At 38.4% G+C, this 21,287-nt stretch overlaps 3 protein-coding genes across 12 annotated transcripts in view; 2 read left to right on the top strand and 1 right to left on the bottom strand.

Moving 5' to 3' along the window:
• LOC111405038 (phosphoinositide phosphatase SAC2-like) overlaps positions 1-539 on the top strand; it is a 10,593-nt gene extending 10,054 nt beyond the window's left edge. The window contains exon 18 of the mRNA XM_023033730.1: positions 122-539. Within this exon, the coding sequence (XP_022889498.1) occupies positions 122-220 (99 nt within the window). The 3' untranslated portion in view covers positions 221-539. The remainder of the gene's footprint in view (positions 1-121) is intronic.
• A 1,505-nt stretch (positions 540-2,044) lies between these two features.
• Positions 2,045-11,308, top strand: LOC111405076. 10 transcript variants are annotated; one of them, XM_023033778.1, is made up of 12 exons: positions 2,045-2,374; positions 2,775-2,932; positions 3,033-3,215; positions 3,296-3,395; positions 3,487-3,508; positions 4,862-4,904; positions 5,521-5,673; positions 6,237-8,391; positions 8,532-9,876; positions 10,188-10,237; positions 10,388-10,471; positions 11,036-11,121. In XM_023033778.1, the coding sequence occupies exons 2-11, from the start codon at positions 2,874-2,876 to the stop codon at positions 10,430-10,432; spliced, it is 4,155 nt and encodes a 1,384-aa protein (XP_022889546.1). In that variant the 5' UTR covers positions 2,045-2,374; positions 2,775-2,873; the 3' UTR covers positions 10,433-10,471; positions 11,036-11,121. The 10 variants fall into 10 exon arrangements, with proteins under 10 accessions (XP_022889546.1, XP_022889547.1, XP_022889545.1 ...); XM_023033779.1 differs by having other exon boundaries at positions 10,388-10,455; positions 11,029-11,120; XM_023033777.1 differs by having other exon boundaries at positions 11,029-11,114.
• Positions 11,309-17,668: 6,360 nt separating this feature from the next.
• Positions 17,669-19,852, bottom strand: LOC111405037. The gene is made up of 2 exons (XM_023033729.1): positions 18,757-19,852; positions 17,669-18,651 (listed from the first exon to the last, which is right to left on the bottom strand). Exons 1-2 carry the CDS (start codon positions 19,850-19,852, stop codon positions 17,669-17,671), a joined length of 2,079 nt encoding a protein of 692 aa, XP_022889497.1.
• Between the last annotated feature and the right edge of the window lie 1,435 nt (positions 19,853-21,287).

Genomic DNA, 21,287 nt, shown 5'->3' with positions numbered 1-21,287 from the left:
GGGTGGGGGGGGGGGGGGGGGGGGGGGGGGTTGTTAACCAGTGCATGCTTACGAAATCCTTTTTCATCTGGTATGCAGTATTTCTTTCTTTTTTCGTTATTTATTTTTTTAAATGTTTCAGGTTGTTGGAGATGCTGCTGCATCATGTTCAGACACTTCCTCAGGATTTTCTGAAAGATTTCAGCAATGGGTTACCGATGAAAACGTGTTTTTCTCTTGATGAGGTGGGAAAACCAGTGTTGTTGCCATTATTTCACTCATTCAACCCGTCCGAAGGATGTGAATTACCTACATGAAGAAACAAATGACATAAGATGATTAGAGGTGAATTTTGTTACAAGATAGATTTATCCAAACTTTCAAGTTGTAAATTGCAGCATTTATTTAAGTAGGAAAAGGAAAGAGTATAAGTAGGAACAGGGTATTCTTTTAGGAGCTCATTTCTTGATGTTTCCAGTCTTTGTAAATATTCGTAGGTGTGAACTAAATTGGAATTATATTTAAATTCCTGTAATATATTTGTTGCACATTTGGTTTTATTTTCATTCTGTTGATAGCCAAGTTATCTCCAACCCTACACCAAAATTTGAGATAAGTTTTTCATCATTTTGCACCAAATTTGAACCCATTATAGCATTATACTATAAGTTGCACCAAATGAACAATTTTTAATTTTTTTCTTCATTTTTTTTAACAATTTTTACATTTGAAAAATTATTCATTTATTTAATTTAATACTACAAAAATAATTACGTTCGTTAACAAAACTATTAAATTCATTAGTTTAATAATCATGTTTCATTTTAATTTTAAATAAAATTGTTTGCTGTATTTTAAAACTTTTTGAATACTTTTATTTTAATTCATTACTTGATTATTATTGATTACATGATTAAAGTTTATTATAAATAATAATAATTAAGAATTAAAATTAATGTATGATATTAAAATGACACAAATATCTTTAAAAACATTTGGTGCTAAATGAAATAAAGGCAAAGATGATTTTAATAAAAATGGTGCAAGCTTTGGTGTAGGGTTGGAGTGATATTACACCAAATATTTGATGCAAAATAGGGAAAATGGTGTTTTGGTGTAAGGGTTGTACCTTAAGGCCATCTCCAACTCAATACCAAAATTTGCACTATTTTGTGTCAAATTTATGCCAAATCTTACACCAAATTAAAATTCTTCTCCAATCATTATACAAAAACTTACACCGAATAAACAGTGTTTAACAATTTCTTCTCTTTTTATATTCTTACTAATTTATTTATTTGAAATATTATTAATGTATTTTACAAATACATAAATTATTAAATAAATAATTATGTTAAATTAAGGAAAAATTACTTATAAGTAAAATATTACTTATAAATAAAAAAAATATTTTTGTATAAAAAAATATACTAATAAGACAAAAAAAATACTTATAAGTAGAAAATTCACTAATAACTAAAAATTATTTTAAAGTACAAAATTAACTTATAATTAATAAAGTTTATTTATAACTAAGGAATACTAACATAAAATTTAGGTATATATTTTTAACCTTTTTTAACTTAGAAAGTCAGATATTAACTTACATATAAGTAAAATATCTCTTATAAGTAAAAAATTCATGCAAGAAACAAAAAATTCAAACTTTCACTAAGAGACATACACATAACTTTACTTTTAAAAAGAACTTTCAAAATTAGTGGATGATAAACTCCTAAGTAGGGATTGGACTGTTTTAAAAATTTCCACTAAAATTACTCATAATCGATCTGCTTATAAGTGCTGAAAATTGGCACTTTAAAAAATGCTCATAATCGGTACGTCAGAACTCCCCAACAGGCCCTTAGCCTCTTTTAACCCCCCCACCAAACAGGGGAGGAAATGATTGCTAATGAAAATCGATCCGATCCGATCCGATCCATCTTCAAGTCAGAGAAAAAAAATTCAAAATTAGCATCATGGGCATAATGGTCATTTCATAGGCAACAAATGTCCCCGTGGGAAACTGCTGCTTTTGTCTTTCATTAACGTTTGCGAAAAGAGCCCAATTGCAGCAGTCATCCTCGCTGTTAACCCATACACACGCACAAAGTCTCCAAATTAATCCCAATGTATGGAGGGAGCGTACATGCAAAGAGAAATATATGAGCACACATCATTTTGAGAAAGGAGTAAAGCGAAAACCAAGTCCCATTTGTAGGGTTCTCTTCAAACTTTTAAAAATACCCCAAACCCAACTTCCCATTATTGATAAAAATTTAAAAAGTAAAAATTTCGATAAAATCTTAACTACACCAGAATGCTGGTTCGAGCATGAACTTCAACCTGACGATCAGGTCCTGGAACTTAAGATCTTCGCATTGATATTACCTAGGTTAGTTTCGATTTTCTACTATCCCCATTAGTTTGTTCTGGGGGGTTTTTAGTTGATTTTAAGCTCAACATTTTTCGATATGTTGCGTTCTGGGTTTAATTTATAACTGGGTTTCGAAGACATTTACTTGAACTTATTATTTGGATTGAAATTTGGTTGTCACACAACCAGATCTGAATGAATTTTGATTTAGTTTTTGGATGATAGATTTAACATTTTTGTTTAGTTCAATTTTGGACATGAGTTCCAAAATATAAGATTTTGAATGAGAGATCTGTTGTTTACTAGCGCCACTTAATTTCAAGAGTCCTATTTAGTTCTGCTGTAACTGTACTTTTGGTTAAAGAAAAAACATATTTCTAGTTTTTGGCTTGTTTTATTGAGTATCTATGGAATGTAGGTTTTGGATTCATTTGTGATCTGATATAGTTTGAAAATAGAGAATGAGGATACATACATCAAGGAAACCCGAGAAAAGACGGTCCTTTTAGAGACAGAAATGAAGTCTGACGGACATCTGGATTATGCTGTTTTCCAGCTTTCACCTAGACGATCGCAGTAAGGATATTTTTAAGTTATATTACTTGATATTAGTTTCAGAATAAATGCCTAAATAGTTTCCATCATTAGTTATTAACTCTGGATGCTTTTGGGACAGCTGTGAATTATTTGTTTCCAGCAATGGAAACACGGAGAAACTAGCGTCGGGACTGGTTAAACCATTTGTAGCACATTTAAAGGTTGTGGAGGAACAAGTTGCATCTGATGCTCAATCGGTGAAGCTTGAAGTTGGAAGGCAAAAGAGTTCCAAAACATGGTTCACAAAGGGAACACTCGAGAGGTAGTGCATCTTGCAACTTACTAATTAATTTATGTGCATAAACCCATATACCAATATAATTGAGAAATTCTATTATTCAGGTTCGTTCGGTTTGTAAGTACACCTGAGGTTTTGGAACTGGTAAATACCTTTGATGCTGAGATGTCTCAATTAGAAGCAGCCCAAAAAATATATGCAGAGGTAGTTATTTTTGTATAATCTGTAGATGTTCATTTGGTATTGCTTTGACGCAATGTGCACTAATTTTCTCTCCATCATTCATTAATTTCAGGACAGAGGAAATCAGCTTTCTGGTATGGGCCTGAGTCTTTTTAATTCGGTTTTGTTTGTCTAATATTCTGTTCTGCATTGATTTCCATGTAATCTGAACATGGAAAAGGAAGCAGTATCATTGCCTTCAAATAGTTATTTGTGTTTAACTAAAGTTCTCTCTACAATATTCGTTTTCTTGTTTGTGCAATCTTTCAGGAAGAGGTATATTTTTATGAATATCCAGTACTTCTTTTAGTAACTATAGTCTAAAATCAGCAACCTCTCAATTCAATTGAAGAAGCTTCATCATGCATTATTCAAGGATTGCAATCTTCTTTCAGCATCTATTAAAGTTACTGTCCTCGCTTATAGATGGTCAACAAATCAGTCTTTTCTTGTTTCACTAGTGCCCTATACTTCTCCAAAACAACAAGAGATAAAGGAAAAGAAGATGAAATATGCCATCCACTATACGTAACATTTTGTTGCGAGCCAGGTTACCACAAAAAATAAAAACAAAAATTGAAAATCGGACACTGGTTTTGTTCATGTTTGTTTTACACGTACCTGAAGTTTTTGATCCATAATTCTGGTAGCTATTTTGCATTATTTGTGGATCTTGGAGCATTTCCAAGAGACTATTTATTTATAAAGAGTATCTTTAAATTTAGAGAGTCAAATTTTATGTACTCCAACAATACTCTTATTTTGGCTCTTCATTTTGCTTTTATCAAGAAACATTTATTGATTTCTCCTCATATTTTATTTAACATAGTTTTTTATTTGCCAATGATCAATCAATTTAAATGTGGTCTGAATAGTTTAAAAGGTAGAGGATTAAATTTGTACTTATTAAATGCAATCATTATATATTAAGAATAGAGAGTAGATTTGGCTCTCTAAATTTGGAGAGTCAAACTCACTCTTGAAACTCATTTTTAAGCAACTCTTTAAAATTAAGAGCATTTCGTATCGAGAGAGTTTTTGGAGATGCTCTTATACTGTAAGTCTTTGAGATATGTACAGTTCACAAGGTTATTATTTTTCAGATATTTCAGCATGTTCATGAGTCTTTCTGAATCATCACTATATTGAAGGGAGTTCTAAATTTATTAGATTGCTTGATTTACCTAGGCAAGCATATCTGCATACTAATTGTTTCCCTTTGTGTTCTGTAATACTGAAAGAACAAGCAATTTATTAAACAGTCATTCTAACTGTGTTGCAATAGTCATCTCAGTTGTCTTTGTGATGCAGTTTAGTCATTATGATCTAAGCCACGAAGACACTATGCGCATATTATTTCATCTTCGAATATGCATTGAATTTTTCACTAGTTGGGGTGTGGATTTGTTGTTAATACTCGATCTTACTCGATCTATGAATTGCTCTAGGAGGGGGCACATCAGGCGTGACAACTTCAGCTGATATGACCAAGTATTACCTCTTCCCTTTCTCATTCATATAACATCCTGCTAAAATTTAACTGCTCTTTAAGCTGTGGATTGGGCACTCTGATTATATTTCTGTTTTTGCTTAGTTGTCATATGGCTTATTGGTAAAAGTGATTTGTGGTATGTTTCCATTTTACCATGGATAATAATTAATTGTACTTTCTTAAGGCAGACATGTATGTGCAGTGTGCTATTTTTTAACCAAAATTGATATCATTATGCAGTATTAGGAATGGTAAATTTTTTTTTTTTTTTTTTTTTCGTTTGGTAACTGGACTTCATTGAAGAGGTTGGTTCTTGCTGGAAATTTGAGAGTTTAAACTATTAAGGGCACTGATGACTCGAATTACATTAAACTTGTGAACATTTAGTCGCACTGTACCATGAATCAAGCCTGGTTGCATGCTCTTGGAAAAACCTTATTCCTATTTAAGTCATCTTCAGTTGTAAAATGTTTTTGTACTTTTCTTTTCATGTAATATGCTCTTGCTGATATGTTGAAAGGCCACCAAGAATCGTCCGCTTCTCATTCTTTTTCTTTCCTTCCCAATCTGACAGTTGTACGCTCATTCTTGTTTTCTGTGGTCACTACAATATAGGAAGGAATTACTTAGAGCCATTGATGTGCGGCTTGTCACAGTTCAACAGGACTTAACAACAGCTTGTGCTCGTGCTGCCTCTGCCGGTTTCAATGGTGATACAGTCTCTGAACTTCAAATGTTTGCAGAATTTTTTGGTGGCCATCGCTTAAAGTAAGAACTATAATATTCCTTTGTTTCTTGCAAACTCAGCCACAACTCTAGATTACTCCCTTCCCCGGTGTGTTTAATATGCGTGCTTGAAGGCACACTGTGTGCATATTTCTCATTGTCGTACACAAGTGCAGATAATATAAACGCATTCCCAAATAGTCATCTTTAATTATGTTGGTTTTACGAATTATTCCTTTTCTGAAGCAGACCTGAGATTTTTCTAGTTCGGAACAAGTTCAATTTCTTTTGTGTGGTTTCAAGATCCTGAATGTAATTACTCACCGCTTTCATTTCCAGTGTACATGAAATTTGATCTATACAAGATACAAAAGAAATTGTCATCAATTTCCAAAATCATTGTGCACAAAATGTCTCTATAGAATATCAATAACTCACCAATAATTTTTTAGATTAACTGTTAAATTCATATTCCCCATGTGCAAAGGCAAAAGAAACATAAAAGAGAAAGGAATTTTTTTCTGCTCTGGAAAATAATTGCCCTTCAGTAGAAGGAAAATTTCAATAATTTCAGAATCCAACAAAATTCTCTTGTTTCTCCACAGTGAAGCCTGCAGCAAATATATATCTTTGTGCGAGAGACGGGGAGATTTAATCACTCCATGTGGAGCCCAGGACGGAGCTGTCCGATCTTCATATGGGTCGGACATGTCCATTGATGAGGACCCCTCCCCTCAGCCGACAGGGACCGACGCAGCCCAGACCCAACATCAAGGAGATCGCTCCACGTTTCAGCAGCCCACGCCTTCGACGTCCTTTTCTGTACAGCACACTTTCAGTTGTAAATCCAGCATCGAAAGAGATGACTCAAACAAACAAAATGACGAGGTTGTTGAAAAAGAAACGAAGAAAGGAGAGAGTTCAAGCGCTGATCAGACTGAATCGACTCGCATGAGTCATCATGTGAGGCGACTCAGCGTGCAGGACCGGATAAGCCTGTTCGAGAACAAACAGAAGGAGACTTCAGGGAGTGCTGGGAAGCCCGCAGTCCGGAAATCGGTGGAGCTTAGAAGGCTGTCGTCTGACGTGTCATCTGCCCCAGCTTCTGTAGAGAAAGCTGTGTTGAGGAGATGGAGTGGTGCCAGTGACATGAGCATTGACTTAAGTGCTGAAAAGAAGGATAATGAGAGCCCATTGTGCACTCCATCCTCTGTGTCGGGTTTGCAGTCCAAGTCTGAAGAGAAAAAAGCTTTGAATCTGAATGATACACTGGCAAGTTCTGTTAAGCCAGAGTCAAGAATTATTCCGGGGATGGCTTTGGGTCGGGTTGTTGATAGTGGATTGAAAGATAATTCTTCTTTTAGTAAGTCAAATGATGGTTCCGAATCTAGCATGTCTAATCCAAATTTGAGTACTACGGAATTTGATGGCCCGAAAGATCAAACACATGGGAAGTCTCAATCAAGGTCATTTATCGTAAGGGCTGAGGATCAAGAAAATTCAGAAGAGAAGTTCAGGTCTTTCCCTGATAGTAAACATGTTCTGATAGGGTTCAGGGATCAAGGAAAGTTGAAGGGTGGTTCTCTGAGTGGTAAAGTGCTTGGTGATGTAAAAGGGAAAGTGGCTTCTGATACACAATTTACAGAAGTGAAGGATCAGGGTGCTCTTCAGACACAGATTCGGACTTTTGAAATCATAGGTGGTGGGCAAGTTGAAATTTCAGATTGGAAGGAACACTATGAACTAAGAGACCAGCTTGTTACGCAATCACGTTCAAAGTCTCCTCAGAAAATTGTGGGAGACTCTGGACAGTTTGAAGGCCTTGCTGGATCAAGAATTAGAGAAGCTTTTGCTGCTCATTATAAAGGGACTGAAAGGTCCTTGTCTTCTATGTCAAGTAAAAGATCTGCAGGGTACACAGATGAAGCTGGAAAGAAAGAGTTGGTTTCATCTGAGAAAATATGTGGTAGTTCTGTGTCAAAAGTTGAAGATTCGGGACTTCAGAAAATGAAGTTTCAGAGACTAGTTTCAGCACCTGAACAGATCAACAAGTCACTACTTTGGAAAGACGAAAGCAATTCTGTTTATGGAAGTAGAACATCATTTTCTGGTAAATTGATGATGGAGGGGCAGGATGGCTTTGATTCATTTTTAACCCCAACTTCGGAACAAGTGCAAAGGCTAAGGCTTGCAAATGGAAACCAGGAACTGAATGATAAGTTGAAAATTAAAGCAAATGAGCTTGAAAGGCTCTTTGCTGAGCTACAGCTTCCTGGAGATCAGTCCAGTTCTGCCTGTAGAGTCAGGTCCGCTGATGTGCCAGGTGAGTCAACAGCAAGTTCGTCATACACCAAACCAATTGGAGATACCACTCCTCGATTATCTGACAATTACCTGTCAATTGAACCGATAGGGAGCTCTAACAACACGATCAAGTTCAGTGCTGCTCCACTGATGACAACGGTTGAGAATCAGAAGTATGGTGATGCTGAGCTTAATTTTTCAGAAGGCGCTCGAGGGAAATTGTATGACATGTATATGCTGAAAAGGGATGCAAAACTAAGGGAAGAATGGGGTTCCAAAAAAGCAGAGAAAGAAGCCAAGCTGAAGACTATGCGGGATAGGTTTGAGCAGAGTACAGCTGAGATGAAGGCCAAATTTTCAGGATCTGCAGATAGACAGAATTCAGTATCCGGTGCTCGCCAACGAGCTGAGAGACTCAGATCATTTAATACTCGGTCAAGCATGAAAGGGGAGCAGGTTGGTTTATAGTTGTGTTCTAGACATATACACCACTAACAATCCAAAGCATCATATCTGTATGTTTTGTTATTTTAGGAGTTTACTGGAGTTCCTCTTCTGTGATTTTAACCGACCGCGTAAAAGTTTCCTTTTGACAGAAACGAATAGATTTTGAGGATAGTGAAGGTGATAAAGATGCAACAGAGTTTCAAGAGCAGGAACATCTTCGTGGAGATAGCACATGGAATGAGGCCTCTTTTGGACATGGTGTCTCTAGGAGTGCACCTGGTAAGATGCTACCCACTAAAAGTTTGTCCACATCTATGACTCATGCCTCAGCAGCCCCCACCCCTCGATCTGCTGTCAAAGCTTCCATTCTAAATTCTGGAAAGGGGAGAATGCAATCTGAAAATCCACTTGTGCAGTCTGTCCACAACTTCTTTGACACAAGAAGAGAAAATACCCAGCTTTCTTCTGCAGCCAGTAAGACAACTCGACTACAACTAAGAAACTATGCCCGCGACAAGAGCACTAGTGAAGAAACACCAATTGTCAAGGAGAGATCACGCCGATCACAGTCACTGAGGAAAAACTCTGCAAATCTCAGTGAGTTAAGGGATGTATCACCTCTGGACTCGGAAGATGCTGTTTTGACACCACTAGAACTTGACGAGGAAGTTGTGAAGAATGATGAGACCAGGCCTTTTCTTAAAAAAGGTAGTCGTGCAGACTTTGTTGCTCCATCTAGAATTACAAAGAACATCTCTATGACACCCGAGCCTCAAAATAATGAAGAGGATAATAAAGACTTGGCGTTTGAGCCAGAAGACATGGGGAATACAGTTAAAGGCGAAGAAGAGGAAGAGTTCGAGAGCATGGGCCCTAAAGGTCACAAGGACTTGGACAATGGAAAACCAAGACTGAGCCTGGGATCAGAGAAGTTGGTAAATTCAGGATGTGAAAATGGTGATACTATGAGATCATTTTCTCAAGTGGACCAGGCTCTGGGTGCTGAATTGCCTGCTATAGTGCAAGATTGGACAGCAGAAAGTCCTCTCTCTTGGAGCACTCCCATTCAACACCCCTTTTCTTATCCTCGTGAGATGTCAGATGTCGATGCCTCTATTGACTTCCCAGTAGGTAGTCCTGCTTCATGGAATTCAAATTGTCTTAGACAAATAGAGACTGATACAGCTCGAATGAGGAAGAAATGGGGAATGGCTCAAAAGCCGATGTGGGTGGCCCATCCTTCCAATAACATATCTCGCAAGGATATGACTAAAGGATTTAAACGGCTGTTAAAATTTGGAAGGAAAAATCGTGGTTCGGAGAATTTGGTCGACTGGATCTCTGCAACCACGTCTGAAGGAGACGATGATACAGAGGATGGACGTGATCCTTCCAACCGTTCATCGGAAGATCTGAGGAAGTCAAGAATGGGATTTAGTCAAGGGCAACCTTCCGATGAAAGCTTCACTGAAAGCGAGTTTTTCAACAAACAAGGTGAATCATGATCTCTCGCTATTGACTAACTTTCTCCTTTTGTTTACTGGATTAATGGTTAACTATGCCAACTTTTCATGATTTCTGTTTCGTGTGAGTTTGATTTCACAAGGATAACCGGGTTGAGGCTTTCTTGTTTACCATTACAAAGATCTCAGGAAGGGTATGCCAAAACTTGCCTAGTGTAGGAAAAAACCATTAAAATTTATATTTCTTGATTTCCTACGATTAATTTTTGCACGAGGCTCACCAGTTATCATGTCTGCAAGATTGTCTCTGCATACTAATGATTCCTATAGAGGAATGTGTAGGTTATAATTCACATGCACTCTGTATACGAAGAATGAGTCGGAACATTTTGGTCAGTGGTTTTACAAGAGTTGGTTTTATTTTTTTTATTTTTAATTCTTTCCATCCACTAATTTCTTTTCTTTTTTGTTCAATATTCAAAGCCGAGAGTGGAGCATACTAGTTTCGGACTTGATTTGTTTATGCCTTGTCCTTCTTACAGTTCAATCTTCACACAGTTCAATTTCAGCACCTGCGGCTTACTTGAAACTGAGGGAGGATCATATATCTGTAAGCTCAATAAAAGGTGTCTTCAGAGTATCTTGTTGCTTAGTTTCCTGTGCTGCAACTTGATATATGATATGAGCTGAAGAAATAAATGCTTCACTGNGTGTCTTCAGAGTATCTTGTTGCTTAGTTTCCTGTGCTGCAACTTGATATATGATATGAGCTGAAGAAATAAATGCTTCACTGGACATCAGACTCTGCTTTACCACTATTGCTTGAATCGAACATGTTTGGTTGTGCTTAAAAGTAATTTTTCGAACTGTAAGTTTTGTTTGTATAAAGCTTAACCATAAGAATCATGTTTTGGTAAAATAAGTTTGACTTGCTTTTAAGTACAGCCAAACATGCAGATACATGGTTAATGAGTCGCCCCCATTCTGATTTAACAGCCTAGTACACTGACCATTAAAAGAAAATGAGAAAAGCTTCTTGCTTTGTGGTGACACTGGCAGACTGCGATACGGCTATAATGCTTGTCTGGTCTATTTATTACTTACGCATTGGACATAACTTACTTTAAATTGCAATTGGTTTACCCGGAAGGTTGCTTGGTAAAATTCTGACGGGTTTTTGCAGCTCCCAGGTCATTTTTCTCATTATCAACATTCCGGAGCAAGGGAAGTGAGTCGAGGCCTAAACAACACTCATGAGGAGAAACGACATTGTTGGGGTCATGGAGGATTCTAAATGAATTGATTGGACATTATCTATATATTAATCAGGGATGACTGTGTTCTTCCAGGGGAATCTACTCATTTCTTGTTCTTGGTGTATATTGTATTGATTGGACAGTTCCAATTGGCGGAACGACAATGTGATTTTGGTAGTTAAGAAGCATTCTTTTCCAGTTGTAATATACCCTCCGACTCTTTAAAAACAAATGTCAGCAGCATACAGAAGTGTCATCACCTTCTATTGCTTGTGCAACTCTGAGGTTCATATACGGGACCGTGTAGTCATCACACCAAAGATATTCGAGAGAGAGTGTATTTTTAATTTTTGCCAAAATAAAATAAATAATGGATTCTAATTTTTCAAGTATGGAATTTCATTAGAAGTGAAACGAAAAATGAAATGGATCAATGCATCTTCTACGACTGGGGCAAAACCCCAATCAAAGTATGTATTGCTTCTGAGCATGTGAATTCGCAGGAGCAGCTCTGATATTTTATTAATCTCTACGGGTATGAAATGAGGAAGGCTAGCGTTCGCAATAGAAGGAAGAAAAAGAAGACTTCAGTCTATATTTTCTTGTACCGAATGGACGATATATGCCGTCTCATGCCAGGAGAAAGTCGAAGTGAGATTCAAACCGCCAGGTCTTTGATTTGTTTCCTCCTCAGGAGCAGTGTTTGGAACAACCTTTTTCCGCCTCATCAATGTCCCGTTTTGCGTATAAAAATTCTGCAGAGTCACCTATAGAGAGAGTAGAGACCGAAGGAAGTCCTTTCCTTTGCGTAGACTTTCTTGGCTTTCATCTTTAATCTGGATGATATAGATTCTCTTGGGTTTCTTTACATCAATTTATAATGGCAATTCTGCTGCAAACGGAATGCTAGAAAAAGAGGTTCAATACTACTGTTACAAAAAAATGTCAGAACGTATTTAGGCCAGTAGATGGAAAAACAAAGATAAACAGATCTACCATCTATAAACCATTGAATCAAAGATGAAGTAATTGACAATGCAGATTTCCTACTTGGGTAGTTGATTCGTCTTGTAACTCAGAGGTTTGGCTCCATCAATAGGCCTTTCATCATCTTCTAGCGCAGCTAGCTGTGCTCCAGAACCCAGACAGACCAAGATCTCTTCTACAAGACATTAGAGTATCAAATGCATGAGAAACAATATTTTCTACACATCTGATTTTCTTTTACCATTCGCAGTCCATTTAGGGATGGCAAGGGGTCGAGCCGAGCCCACGAGCCGCTCGCTAGCTCGTGTTTTTTTTTTTGCACCTTTTTTTTTTTTAAATTCAATTTTTTGGACGAGCTCACGAGCCACAAGGCCCACGAGCCGAGCGAGCCCCCTGCTCTGCTCGGGCTCGGGCTCGGGCTCGTCAAATGCTCACGAGCCGAGTTTTAAAGAGCCGAGCGGCCGAGCTGACGAGCCGCTCGACCCGTTTGACATCCCTAAGTCCATTAGACATTCATAGTTGAGAGATTCTCTATACACTCGGCCATCCCCCGTCTTCCCATCTTCTGCTGTTACGCATTTTCTATATCGAAAATGTACTACAATTGTACGGTGTCAAGTTTGGTAAGATAAAAATCAAGTACGGATGTCAAATTCACAGATTGAAATTCAATTTATTACTAAGTACTATAATTGAGTAGCTTTTATTTTATCTAGACAATCGAATGTTGTAATCAATGTTACAAAATTAAATCTAATGTGATTGTGATGATAAATCCAACGATATTATACAAATTTGAAAGAATAAATCAATATGAGAAAGAATAGAGCATGATTTCACCAATCAACGGTGTTTCTCAATTATATAGGTCCTTTTTGATTCACATTATTTCCAAAAAAAAAAAAATGTATTTTTAAACAGTGATTTGATATCATTGTAATCACACATTTTTCAATAAAATAATAGTACATGCAAATCCAAAACATTTTCTTATTTTTTATCCACACATTTTTTGTTAATACATTATTCAAAAATGCATTCTTATTAAAATAATGAGGCTCAAACAAGGGCATATTTACCTCTAATCAATTTTTCTAAGTTTATAAGCAATAACTCTAATTTAATCTACTCACCATTTCGAGTGTTGAGTAAAAACTATTCTTATATTTTAATTTCAATATCTCTATTCCAAATTAAAATATAGAAATTATCAAGTTCATGCTTCAGAGATTTTATACATTTTCTTGAAACCTAGGAAATCTATGTTATTTTATTCTAAGTAGGCACCTAAATTTTCTTCTCTCGAGGGCCAGAATTTAAAGCATCAAATCATTCAATTATTGATCGGGTAATTGAAAGCATTGAAATAATCAACACAAATAAGCATAATTGAAAAAATCTTATAGAAATAACTAATATAAATCAAAATATGGTCTCAAGTTAGGGTTACATCAAACCCTTAATTAAGAATTTAGTTCATGATAGAAGACATGGAAACTATCAGATTTATGAGGAACAACATAGGTGAAGAGAAAAAAACTATCTTAGTATAGATTCAATCTTCTCCAATTTATTGATCTTGTTTTCTCGCTTTGTTCCTTGCCTTTTGCCTTCTGGAGTCGTTGAATTGTCGTCCCCCAAGTGTTCTCTTGAACAATATTTATACTATCTTGGAAGTCCCAAGAAGAATTGGAGTTTGATTAGTCTGTCATGGCGTCACGATCATTCGTCTTCAGGCGCTACGGCGCAAATCTCTGGTGATCTCCATTCTTTGCTAACGATGCGGCGCCAGCCTCCCTGCTTATTCTACCTTAGTGCCCAGTCAGTGGTGCTGCGATGCCACTGTGCTTGTTGCTTATTCTCCCAATTTCCACCTTTGATTTTGGCTATTGTTTGTCTTCTCCTTTACTCTTTAATTCCTTCAAGCCTCAACGTTCATCATTTACACCAAACTACCTTACCTATAAAACAACACGAACTAACAGATGAAAACGTTCTAATTTGCTGAAAGACAATCAAAATATCAAATTGAAGTGGGCATTAGAACAATGAGTGAAACTCACTCATCATCAGCCATCACCGTGTTGTCAGTACTCAGCAGTGCTTGTAATGCTTTGAATTTTCTGTGCATAGTAAAGCTAGACACATCACTCTGAGAAGGTCCTTTCTTCATATAGGATGCATCAGCAGGAGAAGTGCCATTAAAGTATGGTGCCCTGCATCCCACATCTGTTCTTGATGAGTTCTCCCTTCTTTCAGATTGGACTGTGCAGACAATTTAGTGCTATCCATATCAAATCTTGACCCATCGGCAGATGCTGACTTTGGGCTAAAATCTTCCACTTCTATTGTTTTAGGGGCTAAATAAAGATTCCAATTGGTGTCGTTTCTTGATTTTGCCTTCCAAATCTATACTTCCTGTGAAAGCATTCCTGAAATAACCACGAGCTCGATAGCAAAGGAAAGGTTGTCCGCAATCTGTCATCACCTTGTGTGTAAGGTTTTATTGACTTTAATCTCATGACAAACTGATGTAGAATAGGTGGAGAATTTTAAAAGCTGTGAGAGTTGATGAAACCAGCAGAAGAAGCAGAATACATATAGTAAGAAAAGAGAAGAGGGGGAGGAGAGAAGGAGAAGAAGAGGGGCGGTGGAAAAAGCCTGTGGCTTTCAATTCATACTCATTTCCATCAAATCTACATGCAACAGGCTGCATGCCTCAATAAATATACAAACAAAGGCTGCATGCCTCAATATAATATACAAACAAAAGATTGGGCTAGGGCTAGCCCAAAACACTATACAAGCCCAAAGAAAATAAACAAGGACTGGACCAATACACAAAACATAAGCCCGGACCAATACACCAAACATAATATGAGCCCAAATAAAAGTCCAACATAGATGTCCTCTTCAACTCTTCCGGGGTGGGAGAAAACTCGACTCTGTCGAGAGAATAACTCACAGAAGGCTGCAATCAATCGCCCAACCATAAGCTGAGTGGTTGGACAAACCTCTTCCGACATCCATATACACGTGTGATAGGTGGTCTGGGTAATAGAAGATCATACTGACTCCTATAAAGCTCCAACAAGTCAGGATCAAGTTGTTGGAGTGTCTCTCTAGGGATCCATGTGCAATCAGAGTCAGGTCGTCCTACCCAACGAACAAGAAAGCGCTGAATTTCTCCATCATTGGTCAAAATAATCTGTTCATCTAAAATAGCATCAATCTTATCTTTGGGTATTGTGACAGGGGGTGTTAAATTAGGGGTAGCAATAGGTTCCGGTTGAAAGTCAACAGATGGGGGTAGAAAAGGGTCATCAGAGGGTTTAAAATGACCTTTATAAGCAACTAAATCCTCAATATTGAAAGTAGAGTGGTAACCAAAATGTGAGGGAAGATCAATGACATATGCATTTGGACCAACACGATTTAAGATTTTAAAAGGACCAGCGCTACGGGCTTGCAATTTGGAAGCGGATCCAGATGGACGCCGTTCCGGTCTAATTCGGATCATCACATAATCCCCAATTTTAAATTCAATATATCGTTTATGCAAATCAACTCGAAGTTTATATGATGCATTACTTGCCTCTAGTTGTTTATTGATCTCAATATGCAAGTCATGAAGATGTTGTACAAATGCCTCAGCTGACACAGACACATTAGCATGTGGGGACATAGGGATAAGGTCTAAAGGCTTCCTAGGTTTATAACCATGAACAACTTCAAAAGGACTCATGCCTAAAGACCGATTCACAGAACTGTTGTATGCAATTTGGGCTATCGGGAGGACTAAATCCCAGTTCCTCAGATTTTCCTGAACTAGACATCTTAATAGGTTACCAAGACTACGATTAACAACTTCAGTTTGACCATCAGTCTGAGGATGATACGTAGTGAAAAATTTCAACTTAGTGCCAACCATGTGCCATAAGGTTCTCCAGAAGTGGCTAGTGAACCGAACGTCCCTATCCGACACAATGGTCTTTGGAAGACCATACAATTTAACGATCTCATTAAAATACAGCCTAGCAACCTTGGACGCATCTGAAGTCTTGCTGCAAGGGATAAAGTGGGCCATTTTTGAGAAACGATCCACTATAACAAAAATAGAATCATGTTTCTTTGAAGTACGTGGGAGTCCTAGTACGAAATCCATACTGACGTCTTGCCAAGGACAACTAGGGACGGGAAGGGGCGTGTAAAGACCAGTGTTTTGTCTCTTTTGTTTGGCCAACTGACAGGTGTTGCAAGCACTAACAATCTTAGCTACATCTGTCTTCAAACGAGGCCAATAAAATTGACGTTCAACCTCTTCGATTGTCTTATCACGTCCAAAATGCCCAGCCAGGCCTCCCGCATGACTTTCCCAAAATATAAAGTCTCGTACTGAAGTCCGAGGGATGCACAATTTATTGGACCTAAAAAGATAACCATCCTCTAGACGAAAACCATTATTAGCACCTAATCGTCCACTTTGCAACGCAAGGAAAATGTCCTTGAAATCGGGACATGACTCATAATCTTCTTTGAGTCATTCAAAACCTATGACCTTGACACTCATATTGGTTAAAAGTGAAATGCGACGGCTTAAAGCATCTGCCGCTTGATTTTCAATGCCTTTTTTATGCTTCAAAACAAAAGAGTAGGCCTGCAAATACTCGATCCAACGACCATGCCTAACATTCAACCTCTTTTGGGAATTAAGGTAGCGAAGTGCCTCATGATCCGAATAAAGAACAAATTCTTGGGGCAACAAGTAATGACGCCAATAGCGTAAAGCTTGTACGACTGCATACAACTCTTTGTCATAAGTCGAGTACCGTCGTTTGGCATCATTTAATTTCTCACTGAAATAAGCAATAGGGTGGCGCTCTTGGGTCAAAACTCCACCTATCCCTACTCTAGAGGCATCACATTCTACCTCAAAAACTTTGGAAAAATCGGGAAGTCGCATGACGGGAGCTTCTGTCATTCGCCTCTTAACTAACTTAAATGCTTTGGCCGCTTCGTGCGACCAATAAAATTCCCCTCTTTTCATGCACTCCGTAATAGGAGCCATGATCGTGCTAAACCCTTTAATAAAACGACGATAAAAGGTAGCTAAACCATGAAAACTCCGAACGTCATGTATAGTCTTGGGCTCAGGCCAATCAACAATGGCCTGAATCTTTGTAAGGTCAGCAGACACTCCTGTCGTGGAGACAATAAAACCTAGAAATACAACTTTATTTGTGAAAAAAGAACATTTCTTCACATTAGCATACAGGCTTGTAGCGCGAAGGGTAGAACAAACCTGCGTGAGATGATCTCTATGTTGTTCCCTAGTTTTACTGTACACGAGAATGTCATCAAAGTAGACAACGAGGAATTTACCCATGAATGGTCGGAAAGCTTGTGTCATTACTCTCATAAAAGTACTCGGGGCATTGGTTAGCCCAAAAGGCATGACCAACCACTCATAAAGACCATCTTTCGTTTTAAAGGCAGTCTTCCATTCGTCACGTGGGCGAATCCTAATTTGGTGGTACCCACTCTTTAAATCAATCTTAGAAAATATCGTGGCACCGACCATCATGTCCAACATATCATCAAGTCTAGGGATTGGAAAACGGTACTTCCTGTGATTTTATTGATGGCATGATTATCAACACACATTCTCCAAGAACCATCTTTCTTAGGAGTCAAAAGGGCAGGAACCGCACAAGGACTTAGACTCTCACGAATAAATCCTTTGTGAAGGAGCTCCTCTACTTGCCTTTGAAGCTCAGCATGCTCAGTACGATTCATTCTATAATGAGGTAAATTTGGAAGAGACGATCCAGGGACAAGATCTATAGCATGTTGAATGTCCCGTAAAGGGGACAATAGATCAGGGAGGTCCTCAGGAAAGACATCTCGAAACTCTTGAAGAATTGATTGGACCTCATCAGGGGTCAATATTGGAGATTCCGATGGAACTTCCATGATGACCACGGCAAACACAATAGAATCCTCTTTAACTGTACGCTCAAATTCTGTAGGGCTAATCATATGTAATCCTTTCCGTTCCACAATTTTCTTGGCTTGTTTTGAGTCAACAAGTTTTGGAGGTAAAGGATTAAGGTGAATCTTCTTCCCATTAAACACAAAGGAACATGAATTTGATCGGCCATAAATAGTGACATCTAAATCGAACAACCAGGGTCGACCAAGAATGACGTACCCGACGTCCATGGGAATGACGTCGCACCATATATGATCTTTGTATTCAAGAAACTGGATAGGAACCAAACAACGCTCATTTATGGCAATAGAAGAAGTGTCAACCCAAGAGACGTTATAAGGTTGCGGGTGTGGGACTGGCTGTAATCCAAGACGGGACACTGTAGCCACAGAAACTGCATTAATGCAGCTACTACTATCCACAATAATTTTACAACCCTTGTTATTGATCTTGATATAAGTGTGAAAAATGGCGTGACGACGCCAGTCATCAGCAACTTTAGGGTGGGTGAGGGTACAACGTACAACATTTAGTCGCGAGGTGTCGGGGACAGAAGTCACAGAATCTAGATCTATAGGGAAGGTTCAGATGCAACCTAACAAGGTATCATCAATATCATCCAAATCGTCAAACTCTTCAAACTTAGGTTCATAGACTTGATCTTCTAATGACTCACCTTCTACATCTTTTCGTTCCTCGATGACCAAAGCTCGACTAGGACATCTAGATGCGATATGACCAAAACCTTTACAATTGAAGCATTGCAGGAGAGAAAAAGTTTTTGGAATTTCGGGAGCTTTACCCTTATTTTCCAACACAGGGGGGACATTAGATGGGGGAGGCCCTAGGAGGGACTTAACAGGCGGAGGTGGCACTGATGAGACGAAAGGATGATTGTCAACACGCCTTCCATATGGAGTTTTAGTGACCAACTCATAATCTTGGACTAAAGAATAGGCATGATCAAGGGTAGTGATACCTCGAAGTATAAGCTCACGCCTAAGATCATCTTTTAGGCCCTGTCTAAACCTACTCAAAGTCATGGCCTCATCCTCAACGACATGACATCGCATTCGAAATTCATTAAATTGAGTAACATACTCAGTCACTAGTCGATTTCCCTGTGTAAGGGTATTCCATTGATCCAACAAGTTGCCCTTGTAAGATTGGGGCAAATACTTCTCTTGAAGGTGACGCTTCATTTCCTCCCAACTTCCAACTGGAGGTGCACGACGCCTCTCGAGGAGATCCTCAACACTCTCCCAAAAGAGTTGGGCGGTGCCAATTAATTTCAAACTGGCAAACTGGACACGTCGATCCTCTGGGACTCCATACCATGCCAAGAAACGATCCATGTCTCTGATCCACTGAGTAAAAACTCTAGGATCTAAACAACCATCGAAAGTAGGAGCGTCTAACTTGATATTTCTAAAGTAACGCTCGTCATGGTGTGGAGGAGAATGATTATCACGACGGCCATGATCTCGTTCTCGATCACGACCTTGATCTCTATTCCTTTGATCACGTCGAGGATGTTGTCGGCCACCTTGTCGACGATAATAGGGTACATTATAGGACGCTTCAGAGTTATCAGCGTCAGTCGAACGAGGGGTTTGTTCAAAATTGTCCAACCTAGCAGCTAGGTGTCTACTCTCTTCACGAGTAGCAGCTATCTCAGTTTGGACAGCTGCTATTTGGGTCTGTAAATGTTGCTGACTAGTGACAAGTTGAGCTAATTCTCTAGTGAGTGCATCAAACTGTGAGGGGTCCATGGTGAATGTACTAGAATTAGGTGTGACTAGACGACCACTACGCAACTGCATGTAATGTAATACCAGCTATATGACTTGCGATGGAGAGATCAATGAACAACAAGTGCAAGTAACGAAAAATAGCAACTTGAGCATTTAAACTAAAGGTTTGGGATTAAGTAATTCCAAATATGGCAAGCTAATACTGCTGATAGATGTAAAATCACAAAGCGAGGGTCAAATTACCAGTCAAAATCTAATCACGTAAAATAAGCGGGATAAAAGCGAGGTTTAACAAGGGTTCAATCATGTAATTTCAGGCAAAGTAATGTAATAGCGGAACAGAAAACTAATTGATGCGATTTTAAATTAACAAAAATGTAGACCAAATATAGATAAAAACAGTAACTGCCCTATTTGTTCGCTGAAGTAACTAGGTCAATTAACAAGACAAGATGTACCTGCAAAATAATGTTAGAAAATAAATTCTTCAATTTTTTTTTCACTTCTTCTTTTTTTTTCACTTTTTTTTTCACTTTTTTTTCTTTTTCTTTTTTTTTTTTAACTTACAAAATCAGAATAACAAAACACTAACTGAGCCCATTTCACAAAATTGGGCCTAAATCAAATACAAATTTCCAATCAATTACAAGCCCAAGCCCAAGCCCAAGAATATTAACTGAAAACCACAGCCCAATTAAAACCAACCGCCCACTGTTATCTTAGCTTAATCGTTCTCCTCATCTACGCGATCTGTACAGAGGCCGGGTCCAAGTGGAAGGGATTGCGGGCGGCGCTGAGGCTAATTCGGTGGTGTACCAACAGCTTGGTGAAAATTAATGGCATGGGTCTTCGATTAGGAGCTCCCAGAGAAGATGAAGATGATAAAATTCAAATTTTGGGTTGCGATTTGTATGTGGTTGTGGTCGAACTGAGAATTACCGAAGAGATTATTGCTTGGTTGGAGTTGCTTGGTTGATTTACTATTGATGTTGCCTTCGATTTCAATGGTTGGAGTGAAGGGTGTGGCTACAGCAGGGTGTCGGTTGCGTAGATAAGGTGAAACTAGAGTGATCGGATCGGGATTTGTTGTTACCATGAACAGTTGATGGTGGCGGTTGAAGTGTGATTTGTGGTCAGGATTTGCGAACTGGGTAGAGGCTTGCCTTCAACCGATGGTTGTTTTCTGGTGAAGATTAGTATAGTATTGGGTTATAATGGTTGCAGGGGTGTAGCGAGTTGTTGGGTGGGGTCGTGTATATGTTGAGAGTTGGGTAGCTCGACGATGCAGTGGGCTACTGACGAAGGATGTAGAGTTGGTGATTAGTTTTTGTAGCAGCAGGGTTGACGGTGGTCATTGTGTGATGACAGGTTGGCTATATGGCATTTCTTGCGTATTGGGTAGTTCAGGGGAAGAGGTGGTGATCAGGAACAGACGCAGAGAAGGTGGAGGTAG

Source organism: Olea europaea, chromosome 12 (genome assembly GCF_002742605.1).
Source record: "Olea europaea var. sylvestris chromosome 12, O_europaea_v1, whole genome shotgun sequence".
Taxonomy (NCBI): Eukaryota; Viridiplantae; Streptophyta; class Magnoliopsida; order Lamiales; family Oleaceae; genus Olea; species Olea europaea.
The sequence above is the reverse complement of the archived record's forward strand: the minus strand, read 5'-3'. Positions and strand labels throughout refer to the sequence as shown.